Below are 23,899 nucleotides of genomic sequence, written 5' to 3' on the forward strand. Positions count from 1 at the left end.
TACCCCTTTACGTCACGTCCGGCGAGGCGGGGCTTCGGGGCCTTCCCCGGGAGTTGTGGGCGGGGGTGGGGGTGGGGGAAAGTATCGGTTAACCCCTGCTTGGCTGGGCTGGCTGGAGCTCCGCGGGCCGGAACCCGCGAGTCGGGGCTCCCCAGCCACACCCCTCGCGGGATTTAAAGGGGCAGGAGGGGCTGGGCCCGGTCGAATCCCGAACCTAGGGAGCGGGCATGAGGCGCTGCCCGTGCCGGGGAAACCTGAGCGAGGCGGAGGCTGGGGCGCTGCCGGGGACAGCCCGCATGGGACTGGCGGCGACGCGAGGGGGGCGGCGGCGGCAGCCGGGGCAGCAACGACCTGGGCCCGGCGCAGGGGGCCCGGCGGGGCGGCCGGAGAGGGGCGGGCCCCGGGCCCGGACCGAGGAGTCCAACCTCCACACCGAGCCCGAGAGGGCCGGCCTCGGGCCTGAGTCGGGGACCGACGGACAGGCTGAGCGTGAAGCAGCTGGCTCCGGGGCGGGGACGGAGCGGCCCAGCCAAAAGACGGAGCCAGGCAGGTCCATCCTCCGGACACATCCAGAAAGGAGCAGCCACTGGTCAGAACTGGAGACAGCCGGTGACTGGACGGAGACTAGGACAGATGGCTTTTGGACTGATCCACACAGGTCTGACCTCCAGTGTCAGCCAGAGAGGGCTAACCTCTGGGCACAGCAAGGGGTTGATGGGCCCTGGGCAGAGCTAGAAATACATGGGTCACAGACCCAGCCAGAGAGGGCCAAGCTCAGGGCTGATAACCTCTGGACCCACCAGAACAGGTCCAGCGTCCGGACTCAGCCGGAAGGGGCCTCTCTCTCAACAGAGCCAAATGCTGGTGGCTCTCGGAAAGAATTGTACACTGATGGCTCCAGGACCCAACAGGATACCAAAGACCCCTGGATAGAGCAGCACATTGATGGCTCCCAGATACAACAGGATACGGAAACAACCTGGAAACAGCTTGACATCGATGGTTTCCCAACACAACAAGATACTGATGGCTTCTGGCCACAGCCTGGCACTGATGGACCCCAGACAGAGCCTGGGACAGACTGCCTTTTGGGGGAGCCCAACCAAGATGGCTCATTAGAGGAACCAGAACACGGGGAGTTGGCGACTCACCTGTACTCTCACCAGGAGTGTTGCCCCCTGACCCCTGTGCCCCGCCTCATCATCACTCCTGAAACCCCCGAGCCTGAGGCTCAGCCAGTGGGACCCCCCTCCCAGATTGAAGGGGGCAGTGGAGGCTTCTCCTCTGCCTCCTCTTTCGACGAGTCTGAGGATGACGTGGTGGCCGGGGGTGGAGGTTCCAGCGACCCCGAGGACAGGTCTGGGGTGAGTGGGACCCATCCTGCCCTTGAGCCACATCCCCACAGATCCCGTATCCCCCGCCTCTGCCTCCGCCTTTCCTTTGAGAAGTTCTTTAGAACTCCACCAGCAATTTCATCTCCAGGCACCTCTTCCATCGGACAGAAGGGTTACTAACCCCCTCCAGGCAGCCTCTTGCTAATTCTCTTCATTTCCCCTCACCCACTGCCTCCAGTCCTGGGGTCTAAAATGGATGGCTGCTGGCCAACTTCATGGTACCCAGGAATCCCTGAAATTGTGTGAAACTGTGTGTGTATACACATGTTTTTGCAGCAAGGGTCTGTGACTTCTGTTGGATCACAGTCTGTGACCCCAAACTAAAGAACACTAGTTCAGGCAGACAGGAAGGGTGCACTTTCTACCGACTTTTCTAAGTCTGGGGCCTGTAGCTGCCTTAAAGGGTCATCAGCCTTCACCACCCCTTAGCTCATTCACTTTTGTAGGGAGTGAGCTCCCAGCTTTTATCAGATTCTCAAAGAGCTGTGTGAAGCCAAAATGCTAAGGGACCCCCAGCCTGGCCAGGGACTCTCCCATTTCCCCATTGCGTTGCCCCCCAGCTCCCCAGGGTGCTCCTGCACACTCTTGTTTACATCCTCCACCCTCATCCACAGCTTGGGTGCGGTTCTCTGGGGAATCAGGAAGGCCGTCAGGGCAGGTTCAGGGAGGGAGGGTCAGCGCATAGGCAGGTGTGAGAGCCTCTGGTGGGTCTGCCTGCTGGGTCCTCCCATTGTCCTGGGGCCCCTGGCTGGAATCTGCCCTGAGTCCCCCTCACCCCACATGCTTCCCTTTAGGAACGTGCTCACACATGTGGCCACAGATATAAGAGGTAGACCTGCCCCAGCCTGCCTGTGCCGGAGCCAAGGCGCTGACCCTCTGGGGCTCTCTGCCATTGCTGTTCCCTCTGCCTACTCCCTCATCTCCTTGGCATCTCAGAGCAGCTGAGCTGGAGTGAATGAAGAAACAAAAATAGCAGCTATCACTCGCTCATGCCCAGCCCTGTGCTAAGCTTTCTTCTTTATTTTATTTTTTTCCGCCACACTCCGAGGCATGCAGGATCTTAGCTACCCGACCAGGGATCGAACCCATGCCCCCTGCATTGGGAGCACAGAGTCCTAACCACTGGACCTCCGGGGAATTCCCTGTGCTAAGCTCTTTGCTTATATTAACTCATCTTAATCTTCACAGCAGCCCTATGAGGTAGATACTATGATCCCCATTTTATAGACGAAGAAACTGAGGCACAGAGACTCATCCAAGGTCACAGACCTTGGAAGGCACAGAGCTGAGATTCAAACCCTTACTGAATACCAGGCACTTTTCCAAGTGCTGTATGTGTGTTAACTCTTTGAATCCTTATAAAAGCACTATAAGATTGGGATTATTATTATCTGCATTTTACAGAGGGGAAACTAAGGCCTAGAGAAGTGAGGTCACTTGCTTGGAGTTGGCCACGTCTGGTCGGAGCTTGGATTCTAACTCAGTGCTGGCTTAGTTGAAAACCCAGTCATTTTCACCCCTGCACTTTGTGGATCTGTCCCTAACTTGCCTTCCTCCCAGGCCTCCCTGTCTCCAGTGTTTCCTCATCCCCTAGAATCTGCCTCCAAAACCCAGCTCTGACTAACTTTTCAACGTTTCCGGCTCCAGAGTCTTCCATGGCTCCCCAGGGCCTGCCTGATAGCAATCAGGAGTTCAGTCCTGTGTTCACAGCTTCCTGTCTCCAGGCTCCTTTCTACGTTCAGCTTCCCTTTTCCCGTCCTGATCCCTTCTGCTGCTGCAAGGGAGCCGAAGTACACACTGTTCCCTGAACATGTTGCAGCCATCCTGCCTCCGCTCATTGCTCAAGCTGTTCCCACCACCCAGAATACCCCTCTCTTCCTTCTTGCTTCATGTTGAAATCCCATCTGACCTTAAAGGCCCAGCTACTTTCTCCCCCCTCCCCCACCTTCCTTCCTTCTCACATCCATCCTGTCCTCCTAATCAGACAACAGACAGTCCCAGGGTCCCTAATTTGTGTTTGGCCCCATGTTGGCTTTGCTGGGAACACAGTAGTGACCCAGACACTGCCCGCATGGAGCTCCCAGGCCGGTGGAGGAGACAGACCCGTCACCAGGCAGTGACAGCTCAGAGTGCTCAGGGCTGGGATGGGGGAAGCCCAGAGGGTTGTGGGAATCTAGAGAAGGTGACTGGCCAGACCTGGGGTATCAGAGAGGGCTTCCTGGAGGAGGAGGAGATGTGAGCTGAGGCCATGATGAAGCCATCTGAGAAAGCCCAGATTAACCATCAGATCTAAGAAAAAAGAGAGAGAAGATACTGAACCTGCTTATGATAAAAAAAAAAAAAAAAAGACATTTAATCAACCTCCTTCAACCCAAGCTACATTTTTGGAGCACCTATTGTGTGTCAGGCCATGGCTGGGGACACAGTTGTAACCATGACAACCCCAGTCCCTGCCCTCAAGACTTGTAATCTAGCAGGGCTGTAATGGATAAGCCCAGGGCAGTGGAGTCAGACCAGAGGTAGAACCCCAGCACTATGCTGTGTGATTTAGGCAGGTGACTTCACCCGTCTGAGTCTCTGTTTCCGCCTCTGTAACACAGCCAGCAGTCTTCCTGGGGTTGTGTTTTTAGGATTAAGTAGGTTATGGCATACTGAGCCTTTGTCATTGTGCCTGGAATGTTCCAGGTGCTTAGTAAACAGGAACCTTTATTCATCACCTCCTCTTCACGGCTGGCAGCTGGAGAGGGGAGGGAATATCCCTTCCTGAATCCTTCAGTCCAACCCCTGCCTGTGTTTGACCTTCCCACCATCCATTAGATGTCTGCTAGGTAGCTGGGCTCTGGGGGATAGGAGAGAACATGGCCTTGACCCCGGGGTGGGGGGAGATGAGCCACATAGCTTTTTTCTCTGGAGAGGACTCATTCTCCCAATCCTTGCTAAGGGCCTGCTGTGTGCTTGGAGCAGAGAAGATCTTCGTGTGTGTGCGCGTGTGCACACGTGCGTGTGTGTGCATATGCAAATGCAATGAATCAGGCAGTAACCAGGTCTCAAGAAGCTCTTGCTTGAGTCCACATGATACAACTAAATCCTTGTTTTCTGTTTGCTTCTCTGGTTTTTTGTTGCTCTCTCTCTGTCTTTCTCTGCATCTATGTTTCTTTTTCTTTCTCTGTCATTACTTTGTGTCTCCCATTCTGTCTTTCTATATTTCTTTCTCTTCTAGTAACTCTGTGCCTATCTCTGTGTCAGTTGGAAGAGGTCAGGGTTTGCTATAGTGACAAACAGACCCCAAACTCAGTGACTTGGAACAACAAAGGATTTCTTTTTTTTTTTTGGCCCCGAGGCTTGCAGGATCTTAGTTCCCCAACCAGGGATTGAACCGAGGCACTTGGCAGTGAAAGCACGGAGTCCTAACCACTGGACCACCAGGAAATTCCCAACAAAGGATTATTTTCGTTCCTACTGCACACTGACTGTGGGTCAGTGGTGGCTGAGGCGGCCCTGCTCCATGCTGTTTTCTCTCAGCCTCTGTTTCTCTTCCTACAGTCCCCCACCCCTTTCTACACTAGGGAAAAGAACATGGAGAGTCACTCGTTGGCTTTAAGGCTTCCACCCAAAAGTGACACTTCTGCTCACATGTCATTGGCCAAAGCTGAGTTCAAGAGGGCGGGCATATCCCTGGTAGGGGGACAGGCTGGAGCTATTTGGTAAGCAGCTGTCATGACTGCTGCAGTCTCCATCTTTGTCCCTGTCTGTCTTTGTCATCACTTTGTCATCTGTCTCTGTTTCTGTCTCTCTTTGTGGTTCGGCCTCCATTCATCAACTCCTGCCTTTATCATTTTCCCTGGAACCACCTTTTTGATGTATATATGTCGAGGGACGATTTGGGAGTTGCTGGTGACTGCAACACAACCTAGCCTATCTCTGCTCCTTCGAGAAGGACAGAGAGACACAGATACAAAGTGATGACACCGAGACAAATGGACAGAGACTCTTCTCTGCCTTTGCTGAGGCCCCTGGGGAGTTTGTGATTGCACAAGTCAGTGAGCTTTGCTCACCGCAACAAGCTTGGGCCCAGGGATCCCAGGAAGCCCCCCTAAGGACCCCCGGTCCACCTTGGTTCCCTCTCATGGCAGCAGCGCCATCCCCCTCCATCCCCGGCCTTAGCCCTGACCCCACCCTTTCTGCCCCACACAGAACAAACCGTGGAAGAAGCTGAAGACAGTGCTGAAGTATTCGCCCTTCATGGTCTCCTTCCGAAAACACTACCCTTGGGTCCAGCTGTCTGGACACTCTGGTGAGCGCGGGGGGAGAAGGGCGGGTGGGGGACAGGCAGGGCTGGGCAGAGACGCCTGGGCGGGGAAGGAACTGCTGTTTGTACTTTAGTTCCCGCATCTGTAAAATGGGCTTGGTGACAGTCTCCAGCTCATGGGGCTTTTATGGAAAGTGCTTAGGCCCGGGCTGGGCCATTCATACATCAGGATGGAGGGCTGTTTCCTGTTATCCCGGTGGCAGGGGGCAAATCTTTGACCATGGGGACAGATGGGCCTGGGCTCAAATCCGAGTTCCGCTCTCTATTTGTGGATGACCCTGGGCAAGTTACTCTCCCTCCCTGGGGCTCAGTGTCCTCATCTCTAGTGTGAGATAATTGTCCCTCCCTTGCAGGGTAAACTAGAGGGTTAAAATCAAAATGTATATTGAGGGCTTCCCTGGTGGTGCAGTGGTTGCGAGTCCGCCTGCCGATGCAGGGGACACGGGTTTGTGCCCCGGTCCGGGAAGATCCCACATGCCGCGGAGCGGCTGGGCCCGTGAGCCATGGCCGCTGAGCCTGCGCGTCCGGAGCCTGTGCTCCGCAACGGGAGAGGCCACAACAGTGAGAGGCCCACGTACCGCAATGTATATTGAGATTGAGAGACAGACCCCTCATAAATGGCAATTACCAGTCCCTGTCCTCACCCTGTGGCCAGAGCAGAGTAGGCCGCCAATAAACAACAGCTACAATGTTTTTTCCCCAGGACCTAGCACAATCTCTTTAGCACATAATAGCACAAGGCCTAGAATCTAGCATTTTTGGTAAAGGGCTAGATAATAGCTATAAACTACTCAACTCCGTTGTTGCAGCACAAAAGCCACCATAGTTAATATATAAATTTGTGAGTGTGTCTGTGTTCCAGTAAGCTTTTTTTTACAAAAACAGACTGTGGGCTGGACTAGACCAACTGTATCCACCAGCAAAGGGAGGCAGGAAGGGAACTTATCTGCCTGTTCATCCTTAGAACTGAGTCAGAGAAAGGCAAGGCCCCCCTAAAACTGTAAACACAGGCCTGCCATCTGTATGTATCCTAGTTACTATCGCTGAGTTTCAAAAATACCAAAAATGAAAAACTCAAAACTTAGTGGTGGTTTAAAAAAACAAACAAACGACTTAGTGGAATAAAACAACCATTTGATTACACTCATAAGTTTCGGGTCAGGAATTCAGACAGAGCATGGCAGGGCTGGCTTGTTGCTGCGCCGTGATATCTGGGAATTCAGCTAGAACAACTCGAAGGCTGCAAGCTGGAGACCTTTGGAGGTTCATTCATTCACACACCTGGCAGTTGATGCTGGTTGTTGGCTGGTTCTCAGTTGGGGCTGCCGGCTGGAAAGCCTATATGTGACTTCTATGTGTAGCTGCTTGGGCTTCCTCACAGTATGGTAGCCTCAGAATAATCAGATTTCTTACATGGTAGCTCAGGACTTGAAAGGCAAGTGTCTCTGCCAACAAAGTGGAAGCTGCATCTCCTTTTATGACTTAGATCTGAAGTCACAGTGTTGCTTCTGCCATAAGCCCTCTCAGATTCAAGAGGAAAAGAATTAGATTCCACTTCTTGATGGGAGTGGCAAAATTCTAGAAGAGCATATGGGACATGAGCTACTGTTGCAGCCATCTTTGGAAAATATAATCTGAAAATACTATCTGCCTCAATAAGAATTTGTAATTCTGATCTACTCTATCTGCATGGCCCACAAAATGCCAGATTTGTAAATTAACAAGGCCCTGATTGTTAGCACTCTGGGACCCAGGCAGAAGCAAATGCAAATCTGCTTGGGAGAGTCATGCTCTTGACTCAGATCTCACAAAAATTCCCATTGCTGATCGAGAGCTCATAATCCAAAATTACAAAACAAATGAGGACACAGTGTGCTGTGAACAGGCCTCTGTTTAAACAAAATGCAGAACTAGGTCCTTCCTTCACCACCTCTGGCCAAGATTTTGAGAATTGCTGGTAGGGAGAGAAGGTATTGCGGAAGGGTCAGGCAAGATGATGGTGGCCAGGACCTGATACCTACAGGAGGTGGGGGAATTCTCTTGCTCATTCAGTTTTTTTTTTTTTTTTGCGGTACGCGGGCCTCTCACTGTTGTGGCCTCTCCCGTTGTGGAGCACAGGCTCCGGACGTGCAGGCCCAGCGTCCATGGCTCACGGGCCCAGCTGCTCGGTGGCACGTGGGATCCTCCCGGACCGGGGCACGAACCCGCGTTCCCTGCATCGGCAGGCGGACTCTCAACCACTGCGCCACCAGGGAAGCCCTTGCTCATTCAGTTTTTGACCCTCTCATTGACTGCTGCTCATAGGGAACTTCCAGGCAGGAGAGGATGGTTGGATTCTAAAGCGTTTCTGTCAGTATGAGCAGCGCAGCCTGGAGCAGCTGATGCGTGACCCCCTGCGACCTTTCGTGCCAGCCTACTATGGCATGGTGCAGCAGGATGGCCAGGCCTTCAACCAGATGGAAGATCTCCTGGCAGACTTTGAGAACCCCTCCATCATGGACTGCAAGATGGGCAGCAGGTAGGTTCAGGGGCAGCCATGGGGCAGAGGTGAAGGGTCAGGGGGACATTTTTGAAGATAGCGCCAAGCCAGTCTTCAGCATCCTTTCCTGCCATCCGTGTATGAGAGTTCTGTTCTATCTTCTCATCAACACTTTGTATTACCTGTTTTATTACTTTTAACTATTCTGGTGAATAGTTATGGTTTTAATTTCGATTTCTCTGATGACCAAACAACTTGAGCATTGATTGGCCGTTTGGATATCCTCTTTGAAAAGTGCCCATTTTTCTACTGGTCTCTCTTTTTCTTTTTATTATAAAGATGTATAATTCTTTATATATTCTGGATACAAGTCCTTTGCTGGAGATACACACACACACACACACACACACACACACACACTCCAACTCTCCCATTTCACTCTCTTAACGTCTTTTGATAAACAGAAGTTTTTTTTTAAATTAATTATTTAGTTAGTTTTGGCTGCGTTGGGTCTTTGTTGCTGCACGTGGGCTTTCTCTAGTTGCAGCGAGCTGGGGCTACTCTTTGTTGCGGTTGCAGTGCACGGGCCTCTCATTGCGGTGGCTTCTTTTGCTGCGGAGCACGGGCTCTAGGTATGCGGGCTTCAGTAGTTGTGGCTCACAGGCTCTAGAGCTCAGGCTCAGTAGTTGTGGTACACAGGATTAGTTGCTCCACGGCATGTGGGATCCTCCTGGACCAGGGATTGAACCCGTGTCCCCTGCACCGGCAGGCAGATTCTTAACCACTGCGCCACCAAGGAAGTCCCGAGAAGGGCTTTTAATTTAGTACAGGTTGTCAATTTTTTTCATTATGGTTAGTAGCTTTGTGTTTAAGAAATCTGCCTACTGTAAGGTCACAAAGATCTTCTCCTATGTTTTCTTCTACAAGCTTTGTTTTAATTATCACATTTAGATCTGCAATCCACCTAGATTTAATGTTTGTATATGGTCTGAGGCAGGGATCAAGGTTCATTCCCCTCTCCCCACCGCTGTATGGATATCCTATTGACCTAGCACCATTTATTGAAAAGACTGCCCTTTCCCCACTGAATTGTGGTGCCTTCTTTTTCATAAATTGGGTGAACGTACGTGTGTGTCTGTTTGTGGACTCTGTTCTGGTCCATTGATCTATTTGTCTATTCTTGTACCACACTGTAGTTTTGTAACATGCCTTGATATCAGAGAGTGTAAGTCCTCCAGCTTTGTTCTTCGTAATTTCCCTTGTTATATCCTCTGTGTCCCAGGACCTACCTGGAGGAGGAGCTGGTGAAGGCGCGAGAACGGCCCCGGCCCCGGAAGGACATGTATGAGAAGATGGTGGCTGTGGACCCTGGGGCCCCAACGCCCGAGGAACATGCCCAGGGTGCAGTCACCAAGCCCCGCTACATGCAGTGGAGGGAGACCGTGAGCTCGACCTCCACCCTGGGTTTCCGGATCGAGGGCATCAAGGTGAGGGCCAGGAGCTGCTAGCCTGTTTGTAGAGGGCTAAGAGCTAGATCTGAGGCAGGGCTTCCCAAGGAACCAGGGTGTCAGAGAAAGCAGGAAAGAAGCAAGATCTGGAGAGAGAGCAGGAGACTGCAGAGGATGGAAAGATGCGCTAGGAGGGTTCCTGCTTCCCTCTTACCCCTGTGTCTATCACAGACCAAGTTTTGTTTACCCATCTGTCTGAAGGTCTCTTGATTCCATCTTCTTTCCCCTCCCCAAGACCAAGACCCTGTCCTAGTCCAGCCGCATCTTCTCCTGACTCAGCTTCCCTGGCCTCCCAGATGCTGGTCTCACCTCCTCTGATCCATCATCCAACACGGCAGCTGGAGGGGCTTTTTCCTCCTTATGGAGAAAAATGTTCTTTTTTCTTCTTTATTTCTTTCTTCAAAAGTTGTTTATTTTATTTATTTATTTTTGGCTGTATTGGGTCTTCGTTGCTGTGCGCGGGCTTTCTCTAGTTGCGGAGAGCGGGGGCTACTTTTCGTTGCGGTATGCGGGATTCTCATTACGGTGGTTTCTCTTGTTGCGGAGCATGGGCTCTAGAACACAGGCTCAGTAGTTGTGGCGCACGGGCTTAGTTGCTCTGCGGCATGTGGGATCTTCCCGGACCAGGGCTCGAACCCATGTACCCTGCATTGGCAGGCGGATTCTTAACCACTGTGCCACTAGGGTAGCCCCTTTCTTTCTTTTTTTTGTAAATTAAATCTAATCGTTTGAATAGCTATTCACACAGCTCGAAAGTCAAAATAATATTATAAAAGGGTATATAGGAGAAATCTCTCTCCCAACCCTGTTGCCGTCCTTCCCATTCTGTCCCTCTACCACCCCCTCCTCGTGGGGAACCACTTTATCAGTTTCTTATATTTCTTCCTGTATATACAAACAAATGCAGTTGTATATACTACCTTTTCCTCCCATTTTTTAATTTATTTATTTGGCTGCGCTGGGTCTTAGTTGCAGTATGCAGGATCTTTTTAGTTGCGGCATGTGAACTCCTAGTTGTGGCATGTGGGATCTAGTTCCCTGACCAGGGATTGAATCCGGGCCCCCTGTATTGGGAGTGTGGAGTCTTAGCCACTGGACCACGGGGGAAGTCCCTCCTCCCTTTTTCGTTTTTACAAAAGGTGGCGTAGTCCTGGAGAGTTTCCCATATCATTTCGTAGAGAGATAGGAGATCCTCTTCCTCCCTCCCTCCCTCCCTTCCTTCCTATTCCTTCTATAATAGCTCTTTGTGGATGTGCCACAGTCCCCTATAGATGGCACAGTGAAGCACTTTCATTTCTTTGAAAGGGTCCTGTTCTCTCCTGCCACAGGCCCTCTGCACGTGCTGTTTCCTGTGCCAGGAGTACTTTTCCCCTGTTCCCCTGGTTGACTGACTCCCAGTCATTTTCCTGACTCCTTCCAAATTTCACTTCCTCTGGGAAGCCCTCCTTGAGTTCCATCCGACTAGTTCAGGGTCTTTACCTCCTTATAACTCCCTATACTCCATTATTCTTATCTCCCTTTGTGATGATCTTATTCAGTATTTGCATCCCTCATCTGTGCTGTTACCTCCATGCTACCATTGCCCACAGGGCACCTGGCACAGCATGGCAGAATGACTCAGGGGGCTCTCTGTGCCCCTCGCAGACAAAAAATAACATTAGTGTCTTCTACTGAGTGCTTACTTACTATGTGCCAGGCACTGTGCAGTGTATCCTACACACCCAATCTCTCCTCCTCCTTATACCAGCTTTAGGAGGTAGATACTAACACAATTCTCATTTTCCAGATGAGGAACTCAAGGCTGAGGCAGGTGAAGTGACTTGCTTAACGCCACCTAGCTAGGAATTAGCAGAGCCATGATTCAAAGCCAGATCCACCCGGCTCCAAAGCCCACCTGGCTAGATTGGCTCAACCAGGGGGTTAAAGTTTAGACTTGAAGGACTGGTTGCTCAGGAGTATGACGTGGGGCTAGGCAGGTGGGCTAGCTTCCCCTGAACAGCAAGTGAGCCTGGAGGTGGGTAGGTGGCCCCTGGAAGTGCCTGAGGCTGCTTGGTGTTGGGCATGGTAAGGAAAAGGTATGACACCCCTCATCCTGTAGAAAGCCGATGGGACCTGCAACACTAACTTCAAGAAGATGCGGAAACTGGAGGAGGTGACAAAGATGTTGGAGGACTTTGTGGATGGGAACCGCGCAATCCTGGTGAGCGGGACACCTATGCCCCCAAATTTAGCAGCTTAGGACCACCACCATCATTGTTCCTCCCATGGGCCGAGGTTGGCTGACACTGGCTGGCATTGCTCACCGTCACGCCAGCTGATGGGAGGGCCCTGCTCTCATGTCTGGTGGCTGCCTTACTGTCTCGGCTCCTGGCTCAATCCAGCAGACCAGCCTGGGCTTGTTCTCACGGTGGAAGCAGCGGGCCAAGAAAACAAGTGAAAAGGCAAAGCCTATCGGTGGCTAGGCTCAGAACGGCCACCATCATTCTCGCCATGTTCTATTGGCCAAAGCAAGTCATAAGACCAAGACTAGATTACAAGGGAAAGACTCCACCTCCTGGTGGGAGGAGCTGCTAGGAATTGTGGGTATTCATGTAATCTACCAACCACACTTTTTTTTTTTTTAATTTTTATTTATTGTGTTCATTTATTTATTTTTGGACGCATTGGCTCTTCGTTGCTGCACATGGGCTTTCTCTAGTTGCAGCGAGCAGGGGCTACTCTTTGTTGCGGTGTGCGGGCTTCTCATTGCAGTGGCTTCTCTTGTGGTGGAGCACAGACTCTAGGAACGTGGACTTCAGTAGTTGTGGCACACGGGCTCAGTAGTTGTGGCTCACAGGCTCTAGAGCACAGGCTCAGTAGTTGTGGTGCACGGGCTTAGTTGCTCCTTGGCATGTGGGATCTTCCTGGACCAGGGCTCGAACCCGTGTCCCCTGCAGTGGCAGGCGGATTCTTAACCACTGCGCCACCAGGGAAGTCCCCAACCACAGTCTTGTCTGTGCCACCCTGATGCATCCAACCCCTGCCCCCCCGCACCTCCCATTTCCCCATGGCCCCCTTTACCCCATTCTGGCTGGGGTATGCCTACTCCTTTGGGGGTATGGGATGAGGTCAGATCTCAAGGTGGGTAAGGACCCACAAAGTCCATAAGCTAACCAAGAAATCCTCCCTCTCATGCACAGAAAAAGTACGTGGCACGCCTAGAGGAACTCCGTGAAGCTCTGGAGAACTCCCCCTTCTTCAAGACCCACGAGGTGCGAGCCCCGGCCACCATGGGAACAGAGGGCCCTGTGTGAGGGGGAGTGTCGGGGTCCGGGTGGTACTCGGCAGAAACCACCAACAGGGTCACAGGCCAAAGCTATAAAAGGAAGCCCCCGAGTTTGGGGGTTTGCTTCTTTAGGGTAGGCAGCACGAGGGATTGCAGGGAGGTGGGACAGTTAGGAGCATGGACCCCAGCCAGGTGGCCTTGGGATGAGGCTGGCTCTGCCGCGTGACCCTGGGCATATGACCTACCCTCTCAGGCCTCAGTTTCCTCCTGCCGTGGGGAGGAACAATAGTACCTTCCTTATAGAGCTGCTGAGGTGGGAGATGAGCAAATGCAGAGCGCCGTGAGCACAGAGGGGCTCTCGACTCCTGGCTCTTGTGGTTATTTTATACCCGTGATTATTTACAGTTCTTGTTACCTGCCTTCCTCCTCTGGTGGCTGTCCCCACTCCCCTTTCCTCTCTCTCCGTTCCGCAGCCTGTGTCTCTTTGGAAACATTCATCTCTCTGAGGCTGTCTCAGAAAGTCTGTGGTGACGTCACTGTGTCTATCTCCAAGTTCTTCCGCCTCCCCGCTCAAGCCCCTCTCTCCTCTTTTTCCTGATATCACTGACTTCTGAAAGAGTACCGATCTGGGCGTCAGGCCAGCCTGTGTTCGAATCCCAGCCACCTGAGCCTGGGCAGCAGCTCCGCAGGCCTGTCTCCTGACCTGTAGGACAGGGTAACGGTAGCACCTGCCGCATGGGTGTAACGAAGGTTAAGTGGGTTAATATAGTTAAAGCCCAGCCCATAAGAACCCTGCAGTATGTGCCAGCTTTTATGGTCACGTTTGTTATCACCAAACATCACCCTCCTCACCCTTGTTACTGCCTTTGAGCTTTACACGCAAGTCACAAAGAGGAGGCCTGGGGACCCCACCTCTTATGTCCTCAGGTTTGGTTTCACCTGCCCGGTGACTAAACATTTAAAAAAATTAGTTGCCAACATTGAAAACTGATAAAGATGTAGAGTTCACACTAAAATCGGGATTTCCAGTTTCTCTTGGCACCACGAGAGACACGGTAACCCTGGGCCGCTCGCCACATGCCAACAGCCATCCAGAGCTGGGCAGCGTCTGCCTCTTCTGACAGCCGCCTGCTCGCCTGCCTGGTCATCCGGGTTCTCTGGGAGCACTGGTGTCTGAAACCCGGCTAGAAAAAGGGAGAGGCTTGCAAACCTGGCGTTAGATGAAGGGAAGGAATGTATTTCTAACTAAAAAAGAAAAAACAACCCAGTGTCTCCGGAGGGCTGTGTGGCCAGCTCCACGAGGCAGCTTGTGAGCTGTGGAACGTGGAACGCTGCAGTGACCCCAGGAGGTGGGGCAGTTACCATCACCCCCATTCTACAGATGAGGAAACTGAGCTAGACAAAGGAAGCCACTTGCCTGGCGTCACCAGCAGCAGTCCGCTGGGGCTGAGTGGTTGCTGCCCCTTCCCGCGGGGAGGCATTATCCACTCCCTCAGTCCCCGCCAGGCCCCTCTGACGGCTTCAGGATCCTGCGGGCATTTGAGTTTGTACCCCAGCTTGAAAAAGGATAACAGTTAACACTGTTTTGCATTTGTTTATACGGGCAACTCTTCTAAGAGCTTTCTGTGGATTAATTCACACATATAATATGCACAGCAACCTTTGAGGTAAACGGTACTCTTATTCCGTTATTCCCACTTTGTACATGAGGACACAGAGATAAGGAGAAGTTAAGTCCCCTGCCCAAGGCCACACAGCCGTAAGTGGCAGAGCTAGGGTTTGAACCCAGGCAGCCTGGCTCCAAAGTTCATGCCGTCAGCCACCCTGCCCAGCAGTCTGTGGGGCCGGGACCTTGGCCAGTGCCTGCGCCTCCCTCTAACCTCCTGCCTCTCCCTCTGCAGGTGGTAGGCAGCTCCCTCCTCTTTGTGCATGACCACACCGGCCTGGCCAAGGTCTGGATGATCGACTTTGGCAAGACAGTGGCCCTGCCTGACCACCAGACGCTCAGCCACCGGCTGCCCTGGGCCGAGGGCAACCGCGAGGACGGCTACCTCTGGGGCCTGGACAACGTGATTCACCTCCTCCAGGGCCTGGCCCATAGCTGACCTGCTCGCCCACCATCACGTTTATTTATTGGATGGTGCCCGTGTGGCCGGAGGGGCCCCGAGATGCATGGGGGCCTGAAGCCCAGGGATGGGAAAGGTTGCACTGCACACCACGCAGGACCAGTGCAGAAGATGCAGAGGGCCTTGGCGATCAGGTGGCACCGCACCCACGGGGGCGGGGAGGTTGTTAAGAGCCCGAGAGGTGCGTGCCCTGGCTGGGTCCTGCGGTGAGTCAGAACCAGACTGGGTCCCCTGACCAGCCAGGAAGGCTTCTGAGGGGCTGCAGAGGCCACAACTAAACCACACGCCCTGAGAGAACACAGTGCATGTACTGCAGGGCACGGGCGTGACCTCAGGCCTGTCACCACATGGATGACTGTAACCTCGGCCTCCTCGTCAGCCCCTCCCTCTACGAGCTGGCCCCTCGCAGGCCCGAGAACCAGACCTCATTTGTGAGCAAATGTAGCAGCCCTTGGTTGGCCCGCCCGGGGGAGTTATAGCCCAGTCTCTTCATCTGGGGTCCCTCCAAGTGCTGACAGAGGCTTTGAGGGTGTGGCACCCTGGGACTGGCTTGAGAGCTGCCACCGCTGGGCAGGGCCCAGTTCACCCTGTCCTACCCGCCCTTGGCCCCATGGGCTCCTGCCCTGCTCCTGGGAGAACTCTGCTGACCCCCCTGCAGACTGAAACGACAGCCGTGTCCCATGCCAGCACTGTGACCAGCACAACCTTGTTCCTCAGGCCTCAGCCTCGGGACGTCCTCCTTCTGCCCTTTACCCTTTTCTGTCTCCTCCCTCCTAGCGGACTGTGGCGGCAGGAAGGGCATTCAGAAGGAAAAGGGAAAAGCAGGCTTGGGAACCAGCTGCCTTCCTCGGGAGGGCCCCCATCCCTGGCCTCTGCTGTGAAGAGGCCCTGCTTGGGCCTCTGGTGCAGGGTAGGTGGGCCTGCAGCCTGGTCCAAACCAAAGACCCCAGCACTCTGAGGTGTGGGTGGTGCCCCTCTGTCCTCCTCCTGCTCCTAACTTTGGGTTCCTGGCCTACAAGGCTGGGCTTGGGGAGGACAGGTGCCCCCCCTCTCCCTTAGTCAAAGCTCTAACGTGGTCTTCCGGCTGACGTGTGCTCCTTTTCTACTGACCATCTTTATACTTATTTATATGAGAGGTAGTTGTTAAGATGGGGCAGCGCTGGGGAACAGGAGGCAAAACTGCTTCACTGCCTTCCCATGACGACACCCCAATAAACAGCACATTTACAGTCATCTTTGTCTTTTGCATCTGGGGTTTGTGGGCTCAACGCTCGTAATTGGAGCAGTAGCGCTGGGTGGGGTGATGGGATAGTGATTGGTCTGGGGTAGAGGCAGGCTCAGAGTGGGCGGGTTCATTCATCCGCTTCACCGAGTTGCTACTCTTGTGCCTGGCTGTGTGCAGGGGACACAGGAGTGACCAAGACAGATCTGTTCCTCCCCTTTCGGAATGGATGCAATAGGTATATCGTTAAATGCTCTCTCTCGTTTCCCGTCCCCCCTCCCCCATCTGCCTGGTTTGAATCCCGGCCCTGCCGCTTGCCAGCCATGTGACCTTAGGCCAGTGACTGCGCTTCTTCAGGCCTCAGTCTCTCCGTCTGTCAAACAGGGAGGATCTAGTATCTTCCTTACAGGGTTGGAGGATTTGATGAGTTAACGGGGTGAAGGGGTTGCCACAAATAACTAGTCTTAGAGGCTTTTGCTTTTGTTTTTAAATCAGAACACACAGGTGGAGGAGGTGCTCAGCCAGAGGGAGTCTTCCCAGAGGAAGTGACAAGGAGCCAGGGTAGAGCAGTTCCAGAATTGTCTGTGACACAGGGCTGGGGGGTGGGGGAGACAGGACACCTAGGCACCTGAGAGGCCACTATGCCTGGCTGGTGGCAGAAAGCGTGAGGAAGAACAGCCTGGGGTAAGGGAGGTGACCTGGGGCGGGGTGAGTTTAGTCCCTGCCCTGCAAGAAGTATGCCGCGCTGCGCTGCGTGGCATGCAGGGTCTCAAGTTCCCCCCGACCAGGGATCGAACTGTACCCCCTGCAGTGGAAGCGTGGAGTCCTAAACACTGGACCGCCAGGGAAGTCCCTGGTTTGCGTTTTAAAAGGCTTCCCTGGCTCCACATGGACAGACACTGGGAAGCAGCAAGGGGTCCAGAGAGACGGCGGGCAGCAGCCAGAAACGGGTGGCTGCAACACTGAGGTGGGGTGGACAAGCCCTGGGGTCTGAGCGGTTGTCGGTCTCTCTCTTGCAGAGAGGAAGCTTGTCTGTGGGGCTCCTGGCTATAACCCCAGCCCAGAGTAGGTGCTCAATACTGGGGGACGGGCTTGGGGGAGCTGAGGCCCAGGATTGGGACTGGATGGATTCGGGGGGGGGACCCTGCATGAAAGATCTCTGGTTGGAGGTCCTCAGAGATCCAGCCCAAGCCCCCAGGCTGTCGTACAGAGAAGATGGGGCACTCTGTGAATGGTGACACAGCTGAGCTGTGGCTGCGCCCCGTCACCCCGGCTCGGGGCTGCAGCAGGCTAGTGGCCAGAGTCCTGTGGTCGGAGGAGCAGGGCCTGGCCGCAGAGGCCGGCCCGCACCCCACCGACGGGCACCACGTACTCCTGGCCATCGGCGGCCCGAGAGGGCGAGAAGTCCGTCAGCTGCAGGTTGCTGTCCCGGACTTGGTCGTAGTCCCACAGCTGGTAGTGCCAACTCTTGCCCTGCTTGGCGAGAAGGTAGACGGCTCCTGGGGAGCCTTCCTCTGGCAGGGATGGTGGCTGGCGGGGCGTGCCGGGTGCTGGGTGGAACAGGCCTGGCAGCTCAGGGTCCTCCTCGTAGCCGAGGCTGGGCATACCCTGCATACCCAGCAGGACTCCTGGGAGGAGAGAGGGAGGCTGTGAGTGGGAGCTGAGCCCTGACGAAGGGCGGGGGCTCCCTGAGTCCCACCACAGCCCTCCAGGGTAGGTGCTACCTCCATCCCCACACTGTCACAGAGAGGTCAGCACGGGCCAGCAGGCAGACAGCTGGGCCGGGATTTAGACCCATGGTGTTGGGCTCTAGAGCTGCAGGCATTTTAAGTCCGGCCTCCAACAGCCTGTCAGCACAGGGAGGTGCCGAGGCGGCACTGAACAGTGCAAACATCGTCAACTAGTTGTCACCAGCTGTCCGGAAGAGCACTGCTCAGAGAGGCACGCACACAAGGGAGCCTCCGTCCAGGCCACCTGACGTGCAACTCTGGCCTCTCAGGCAGGTGCAAAGACGAGGATGCTGACTGTAGCTAACACTTACCAAGACACGTAACATACCAGGCACCATTCACAGAGTTACGTCCTCTGCCTAAGATGTGGGTGCTACTTTTGCCTTGATCTCCAGATATAGGGCAATGGAGGCCCAGAGTCACAGAGCCTGGAAGTGGCTGGACCAAGCCTGCAGCCCAGACTGTCTGATCCTTGTCTGCGCTCTGAGTTTCTGTTTGTGGAAAACCCTGATTGGCGGACACTGAAGTACCTGTTGCTGGCCAGGTCCCTGCTAAGTACCCTGTAGGGACAGGGATGGCCCAATCCTGGTTCCTGCCTTGGGTAGTGGGGAGGTGCCAGTGCGAGGGTAAGAATGTGAGGAGGGGAGACGGGGCTGGGGAGATCCAGGGTGAGGGCACAGGGCATGGGAGGGGGGACCCACCTGCACTCACTGCCCAGTGGGCCTTGTGGCCCTTCCTCTGACACGGCTCGTGGTTGAAGTCCTCGTCATACCTGGCACTGGGGTTAAGGCCAAAGCTGTGGTGTGGCTGTGGGACCCACCCGTCTCCACCCCTGCCCTGCTGCTCCCTTCCTGACCCTGGGATACGGGATAAGCAGGGGATGTCCGGCGACAAGGTGCTGCAGGACGTGGTCTCTGTTGGGACCACCCAGGCCGCCGTAGAGCACCTCTGCCTGGCAGCCCAGTGCCTCTTGGGCCAGCCTGCCCATGTCAGTCACTGCAGGGACAGAGCAGACACAGAAAGAGCGATCGCTGTGTGCCTGGCACCATGCCAAAGGCTTTCGGGAATCAACACCTATAACTTTCGCCTTGACCATCACCTCTTTGAACAAATGCAGAAAATGAGGGACAGAGAGGGTCAGCTGCTTGTCCATGGCCACACAGTAGAAAATGGCAGAGCTGGGATGGAAACCCCAGGTGGCCTGGCTCCAGAGTCCACCCTGTGACACTCTGCTCTACTGTGGGAGGACAAGGGCCCAAAGAATGGAACAAAGCCCCCTTATGTGCCCGGTGTGTCCTAGCCAAGCTCTCCAGTCCCCTCCTGCAGAACACCTGGCTTGAATCCCTTCCACACCCAACCTACCTGAGAACATCTCCCCCTGGGCCGTGTAACCTCTCTCCATGGCCACCTGCACCAGTCTCTCCAGGGGGGTGCCGCTGAGGGGTGCCAGGAGAGTGCCTGCCATCCACAAGGCCACCAGCCCGCACCTGGGGAGACACAGGCCCAGCCCCCCAACCCCTAACTCGTGTCTTTCCTGGGCCCCCTCTCGCCTGGAAACTGGAGTGTGGGGAACAGGTTTGCCGCCCTAGGGGAATTCCCTTCTCCTCCCCCAGGCCAAGTGGGGAGACCTGACTCCCCCTCCTGGGACAGAGGCTGGCCAAAGCCTGAACCAGGGCTGGAGGGCTGGGGGTGTGGGTGGGAGGGTAGGGAGAGATGTCACCTGGGCTTCTAGGAGGAGCAGGTGCCAAGGTGGAGTCAGAGATAATGGACCAGGTTCGTTTGTTCACTTGCTTATTCGTTCCAACTGTTTACTGCGTGTGCACCCAGGACCCTCACATGGTAGGTTCCCCCTCTCCCTCCCCTCCTCGGCCTCCTCCTTCTCCCCAGGCTGCCTGGCGTGAACCACTCTTCCCACACTCCTGGGTCAATCTTCACAAAGCCTGGCGAGGGCAGAGGCTCAGAACTCACGGCCGGCCAAGGGGTTGGGGTCCCGGATTAGGGCACGTACTGAGGGCCTTCTTGGATGAGGGAGGGCAGGTCAGCACAGAAGAGGATCCACTGCAGGTCACTTCTGAAACTGAATGACAGTCGCATTCAGGTCACGCGGCAACCAGCTCCTAGGGTCCCCCCATCGAGGGCTGGCTGGGAGTGGGGTGTCAGGGATGGTGAAGGGGAGGAGCATGGGCTCAGCTGTCCTGAGGCCCGAGGGCCGCTCTTGGCTGGGTCCGACTTCCTTCATCCCTGTTGAGACTCCTCCCCTCCCCAGCCTCAGTTCCCTCATCTGCTCAGTGGGAATCATCCTTCTGCCTGCTGCTCCCTGCTCTTCCTCTCAGTTACTGAAGGGGCAAAGAGCAGATGTGCAAAAGCTTTGCAACTAGGAGCCAGAGGGATTAAAATTATTAGGAGGGGTGTCTCTATACCATGGATGAAAAAATTAGTCGATAGTCAATCTAAGAAAGAAAGAGAAAATTTTATTCGAGCCAACCTGAGGATTATAACCTGGGAGAGTCTCTCAGAACGCTCTGAGGACTGTTCCGCCTGTGAGAGATCAAAACACAGTTATATATAAGTTCCGCCTGTGAGAGATCAAAACACAGTTATATATGTTTTTTTGAGACAAAGGGTTGGTTATATGTCAAATGACATATTATTGACAGTTTACTCAATCCAGATCTACAAGTACAAAGCAAGTTATGGGTCATGGGTCATTGCGATCCCTTAACAAAGTTAAGAAGGAAAGCGGTCTCCTAAGGAGTTGTGACCCTTGATGAGATCAAGAAGAAATGTTATCCCCTAAGGAGGTCTGGTTAATGCAAACGCACAATACACGCTAAATGGGAGGGAGGAGGCCCCAGTGGGCAAAGAAAAATCTCATGTTTAAAATTCTCTTGTCTTGCCATAAAATATGAATTTTATTTTATCAATACCCAAACTCTGAATGTTTTTCCCCTCTCAAACCTGTTTTTCAGGCAGTTAGATAAGGTGGGAATCCCTTCCACTCAGCCTTGAGCAAAACCAGGTAACAACTGCTCCAGGCCTAAGAGATCACCTTGATAGACTCCTCACAGGCTTCACCAGCCCCATTCTTGGGGAGGCCACTCAGAATATTTTGGTGATACCAGCCCCTCCCCCCTCTCCCCCACCAGGGCTCAGGAGGTGCCGGGCAATGAGCTTATATTTCTATCCCAAAGCCAGTGAAAGAGTAAGGTTGAGGGGGGCAACTTCCTGATGAAAGGAGATGATTATCCGCACAGTGGTTCAAAGCAGGGAGCCCCAGTGCCATGCCCCACCGTGGCTAAGTGACTTCACCTCTATGAGCCTCAGTTTCCTCATGTGGAAAATGGGATAATAATAGTTCCTATCTTGCAGGGGGAGGGATAAATTAGGAGTCTGGAATTAACAGGTGCACACTGTCTATAAAATAAGATCTACTGGACAACAAGGATCTACTGTATAGCACAGGGAACTATATAGTCAATATTTTGTAATAACCTATGAGGGAAAAGAATCTGAAAAAGAATATATACAGACGTATATATGTATGTTTTTACATATATATATATATCTGAATCACTGTGCTGTACACCTGAAACTAACATGACATTGTAAATCGATTATACTTCAATTAAAAAAAAAACAGTTCCTGTCTCATGGAATTGCTGAGGTTAAATTAATAAGTAAAAACGCTTAGAACAGCACCTGGCATACAACAGGTAGTTGTTACTTGCATTAAATTTGCCTCATTATGGGGGAATTCCCCAGCGGTCCAGTGGTTAGGACTCTGCACTTCCATTGCAAGGGGCACGGGTTCAATCTCTGGTCAGGGAATTAAGATCCTGCAAGCTGTGCAGCACAGCCAAAACAAAAAACAAAAAATTTGCCTCACTATGGTTGGGGCGTTTAGTGCAGATTATAAACTTGTCTAGAGAGCTGGAAGTTTCTTCGGTGAGTCTGGGCAGGTCACTTGTCTCTCTTCCCTTCAGCCCCGGCCCAAGTCTAGCCCCCTCCCCTCCTGCCTGATCTCCTGGTGCTCCAGCTTCCTCCTGGGCCCCAAGACTCCAATCTCACCACTCTACTCCTCGAAGGCAGTCTCTCTCCCTCCCTGGAAGGGCACAGATCCATTCCACAGCTCCCCAGCGCCCTCAGGACAGTCCACCTTCCTTCACACGCCTGCCCCCCCATGCCCTGGCTGCCCACCTGGGAAACCCCACATGTGCCACCTCCTCTGTCCCAATAAAGAAATATTTGCAGGTCCTTGAAAAGAACATCTTTTCATGTCACTCTGGGCCTGGGCACAAGCTGTTTACTCTCCTCATCACGTGCCCTGGCATAACTTGCTCCACAGCACGCAGGGATCCCCTCCTTCAGGCAGGCCCCACTGACCCACCAGCCTCGGTCAGGCACTCCCTCTGGGCTCCCTCCTCACGGCTCTGACCACTCTGGGCTGTCACTGGTGGAGGGAGGGATCTGTCTCTCCCACTGGACGACGTGCTCTTGTGAGGGCAGCTTTCCTCATTGCTGAAGACACACCGCCACTGAAGGGGTCTAAGGAAGGGGGCTGAGGCAGTCAGACTGTTTGACCTTGAGGAAATGGGAAACCCCAAGAGGAGATGGCAGCAGTGATCTGGGCACAAGTGGTTGGGTGAGACCCTGGGTGGGTGGGTGGGAAGGGACATGGGGACCCTACCGGTTCTTCTGCAGCTTCAGGAGCCTCTTCACGTCCTCTCTGCTCCTGGGGACTGGGCCGGCCCTCTCCAAGGCCTCCTTCAGGAGCTGGCTCTTCTCCAAGCCGAAGACGTGAGGGGGAGAAAACCTGGTGGTAGGGGGTGGAGGCAGCAGTGGGGGCGGTGGGGGAATAGGGGTCTGGTGACTTGAGGGAGAGGGTGGAAAAGCTAATTCCGGGAGGTTTGGGGGTAGGGGAGGAGGTGGAATTATGGGGGCCTGGGATGCAGGGGTTTGAGGAGGAGGAATTGGTGGCTCTAAAGAAGGAGAGCATGGAGAAATCATTTTGGGGTCTGTGACTTGGGTTGGAAGATGGAGAATGCGAGAGGGAAGGATCCTCCAAAAGGTGCTGGTCGCAGGGATGGAGGTTTTGAAGGTTTTAGAACTGCGTTCCAGATTTTGGGGCCTGAGCAGTGGGACTGAAAACACCAGGGCTAAAATCTGGAACCTTGGGAGCTGAGATTGAGGCTGACTTAAACCACAAGGAATCTGAGGGTTAACGGGGTCCTTTAATGTACAACCAGATTTGTGGTATAAGTTGGGATGCAGGGCTCAAGGAGTGACACTTAGTAGGAGTTAACTTCTTATCCCTGGCTAGATTCGGAAACCTGGTGTTCAATTTCAGGACATGAAAGCGCAGACCTGGGACGAGGCACCAAAAGCGTCGGATATACGGCCCCAGTGCTAAAGACTTGGGGAATTTAGAATAGATCGCCCCTTCGCATCCCAGACCCGAGTTTGGAACCTTAGAGCTGACCTTTGAGTCAGAGGTCAAGAGGTCAAAAGGACACCTGGGCAGGGAAAACAGCCTAGTTGTGGAGAAAGTCCTGAAATCAGAGCGCAACAGGAAGAGTCTTGTGGGTAGGGGAAGGCTCATAGATCGGAGGTCGTGGGGAGCCGCGATGCCGCTGGGATAGGGTACGGAGTCGGGAAGTAAGACGCGCCTCCCCTTCCAGCAAAATGGCGGCCGCAGCGCACAACCGCTCCCAAACCCGGAGGTAAAACTCGCAACTCGTGTCCGCCCCTTTAACAATCACGTGACAGAGAACGCGTAGCGGCTGCGGAGAGGTGGGGCTTCCAAAGAAAGGCCTCCGAAGAGACGGCCGCAAGAACCGCGTTCCGATTGGCAAGAAGCACGAAGAGG

The 23,899-nt window shown here is 53.8% G+C and overlaps 2 protein-coding genes across 4 annotated transcripts; one reads left to right on the top strand and one right to left on the bottom strand.

Annotated features, from left to right (window-relative positions):
- The first annotated feature begins 79 nt into the window (after nt 1-79).
- On the top strand, nt 80-16,314 carry ITPKC (inositol-trisphosphate 3-kinase C). The gene is made up of 7 exons (XM_004271264.4): nt 80-1,364; nt 5,589-5,688; nt 8,008-8,221; nt 9,465-9,669; nt 11,789-11,890; nt 12,870-12,941; nt 14,857-16,314. Exons 1-7 carry the CDS (start codon nt 228-230, stop codon nt 15,058-15,060), a joined length of 2,034 nt encoding a protein of 677 aa, XP_004271312.2. The 5' UTR covers nt 80-227; the 3' UTR covers nt 15,061-16,314.
- Nucleotides 16,315-16,661: 347 nt separating this feature from the next.
- ACTMAP (actin maturation protease) lies at nt 16,662-23,777 on the bottom strand. 3 transcript variants are annotated; one of them, XM_004271373.4, is made up of 6 exons: nt 22,721-23,774; nt 20,042-20,110; nt 19,396-19,520; nt 18,900-19,029; nt 18,735-18,805; nt 16,663-17,931 (listed from the first exon to the last, which is right to left on the bottom strand). In XM_004271373.4, exons 1-6 carry the CDS (start codon nt 23,038-23,040, stop codon nt 17,594-17,596), a joined length of 1,053 nt encoding a protein of 350 aa, XP_004271421.1. In that variant the 5' UTR covers nt 23,041-23,774; the 3' UTR covers nt 16,663-17,593. The 3 variants fall into 3 exon arrangements, with proteins under 3 accessions (XP_033286819.1, XP_004271421.1, XP_033286820.1); XM_033430929.2 differs by lacking the exon at nt 18,900-19,029 and having other exon boundaries at nt 17,795-17,931; nt 18,735-18,811; nt 22,721-23,777; XM_033430928.2 differs by lacking the exons at nt 18,735-18,805; nt 18,900-19,029 and having other exon boundaries at nt 16,662-17,931; nt 22,721-23,775.
- Nucleotides 23,778-23,899: the final 122 nt, after the last annotated feature.

Source organism: Orcinus orca, chromosome 20 (assembly GCF_937001465.1).
Source record: "Orcinus orca chromosome 20, mOrcOrc1.1, whole genome shotgun sequence".
NCBI classification, from domain to species: Eukaryota; Metazoa; Chordata; class Mammalia; order Artiodactyla; family Delphinidae; genus Orcinus; species Orcinus orca.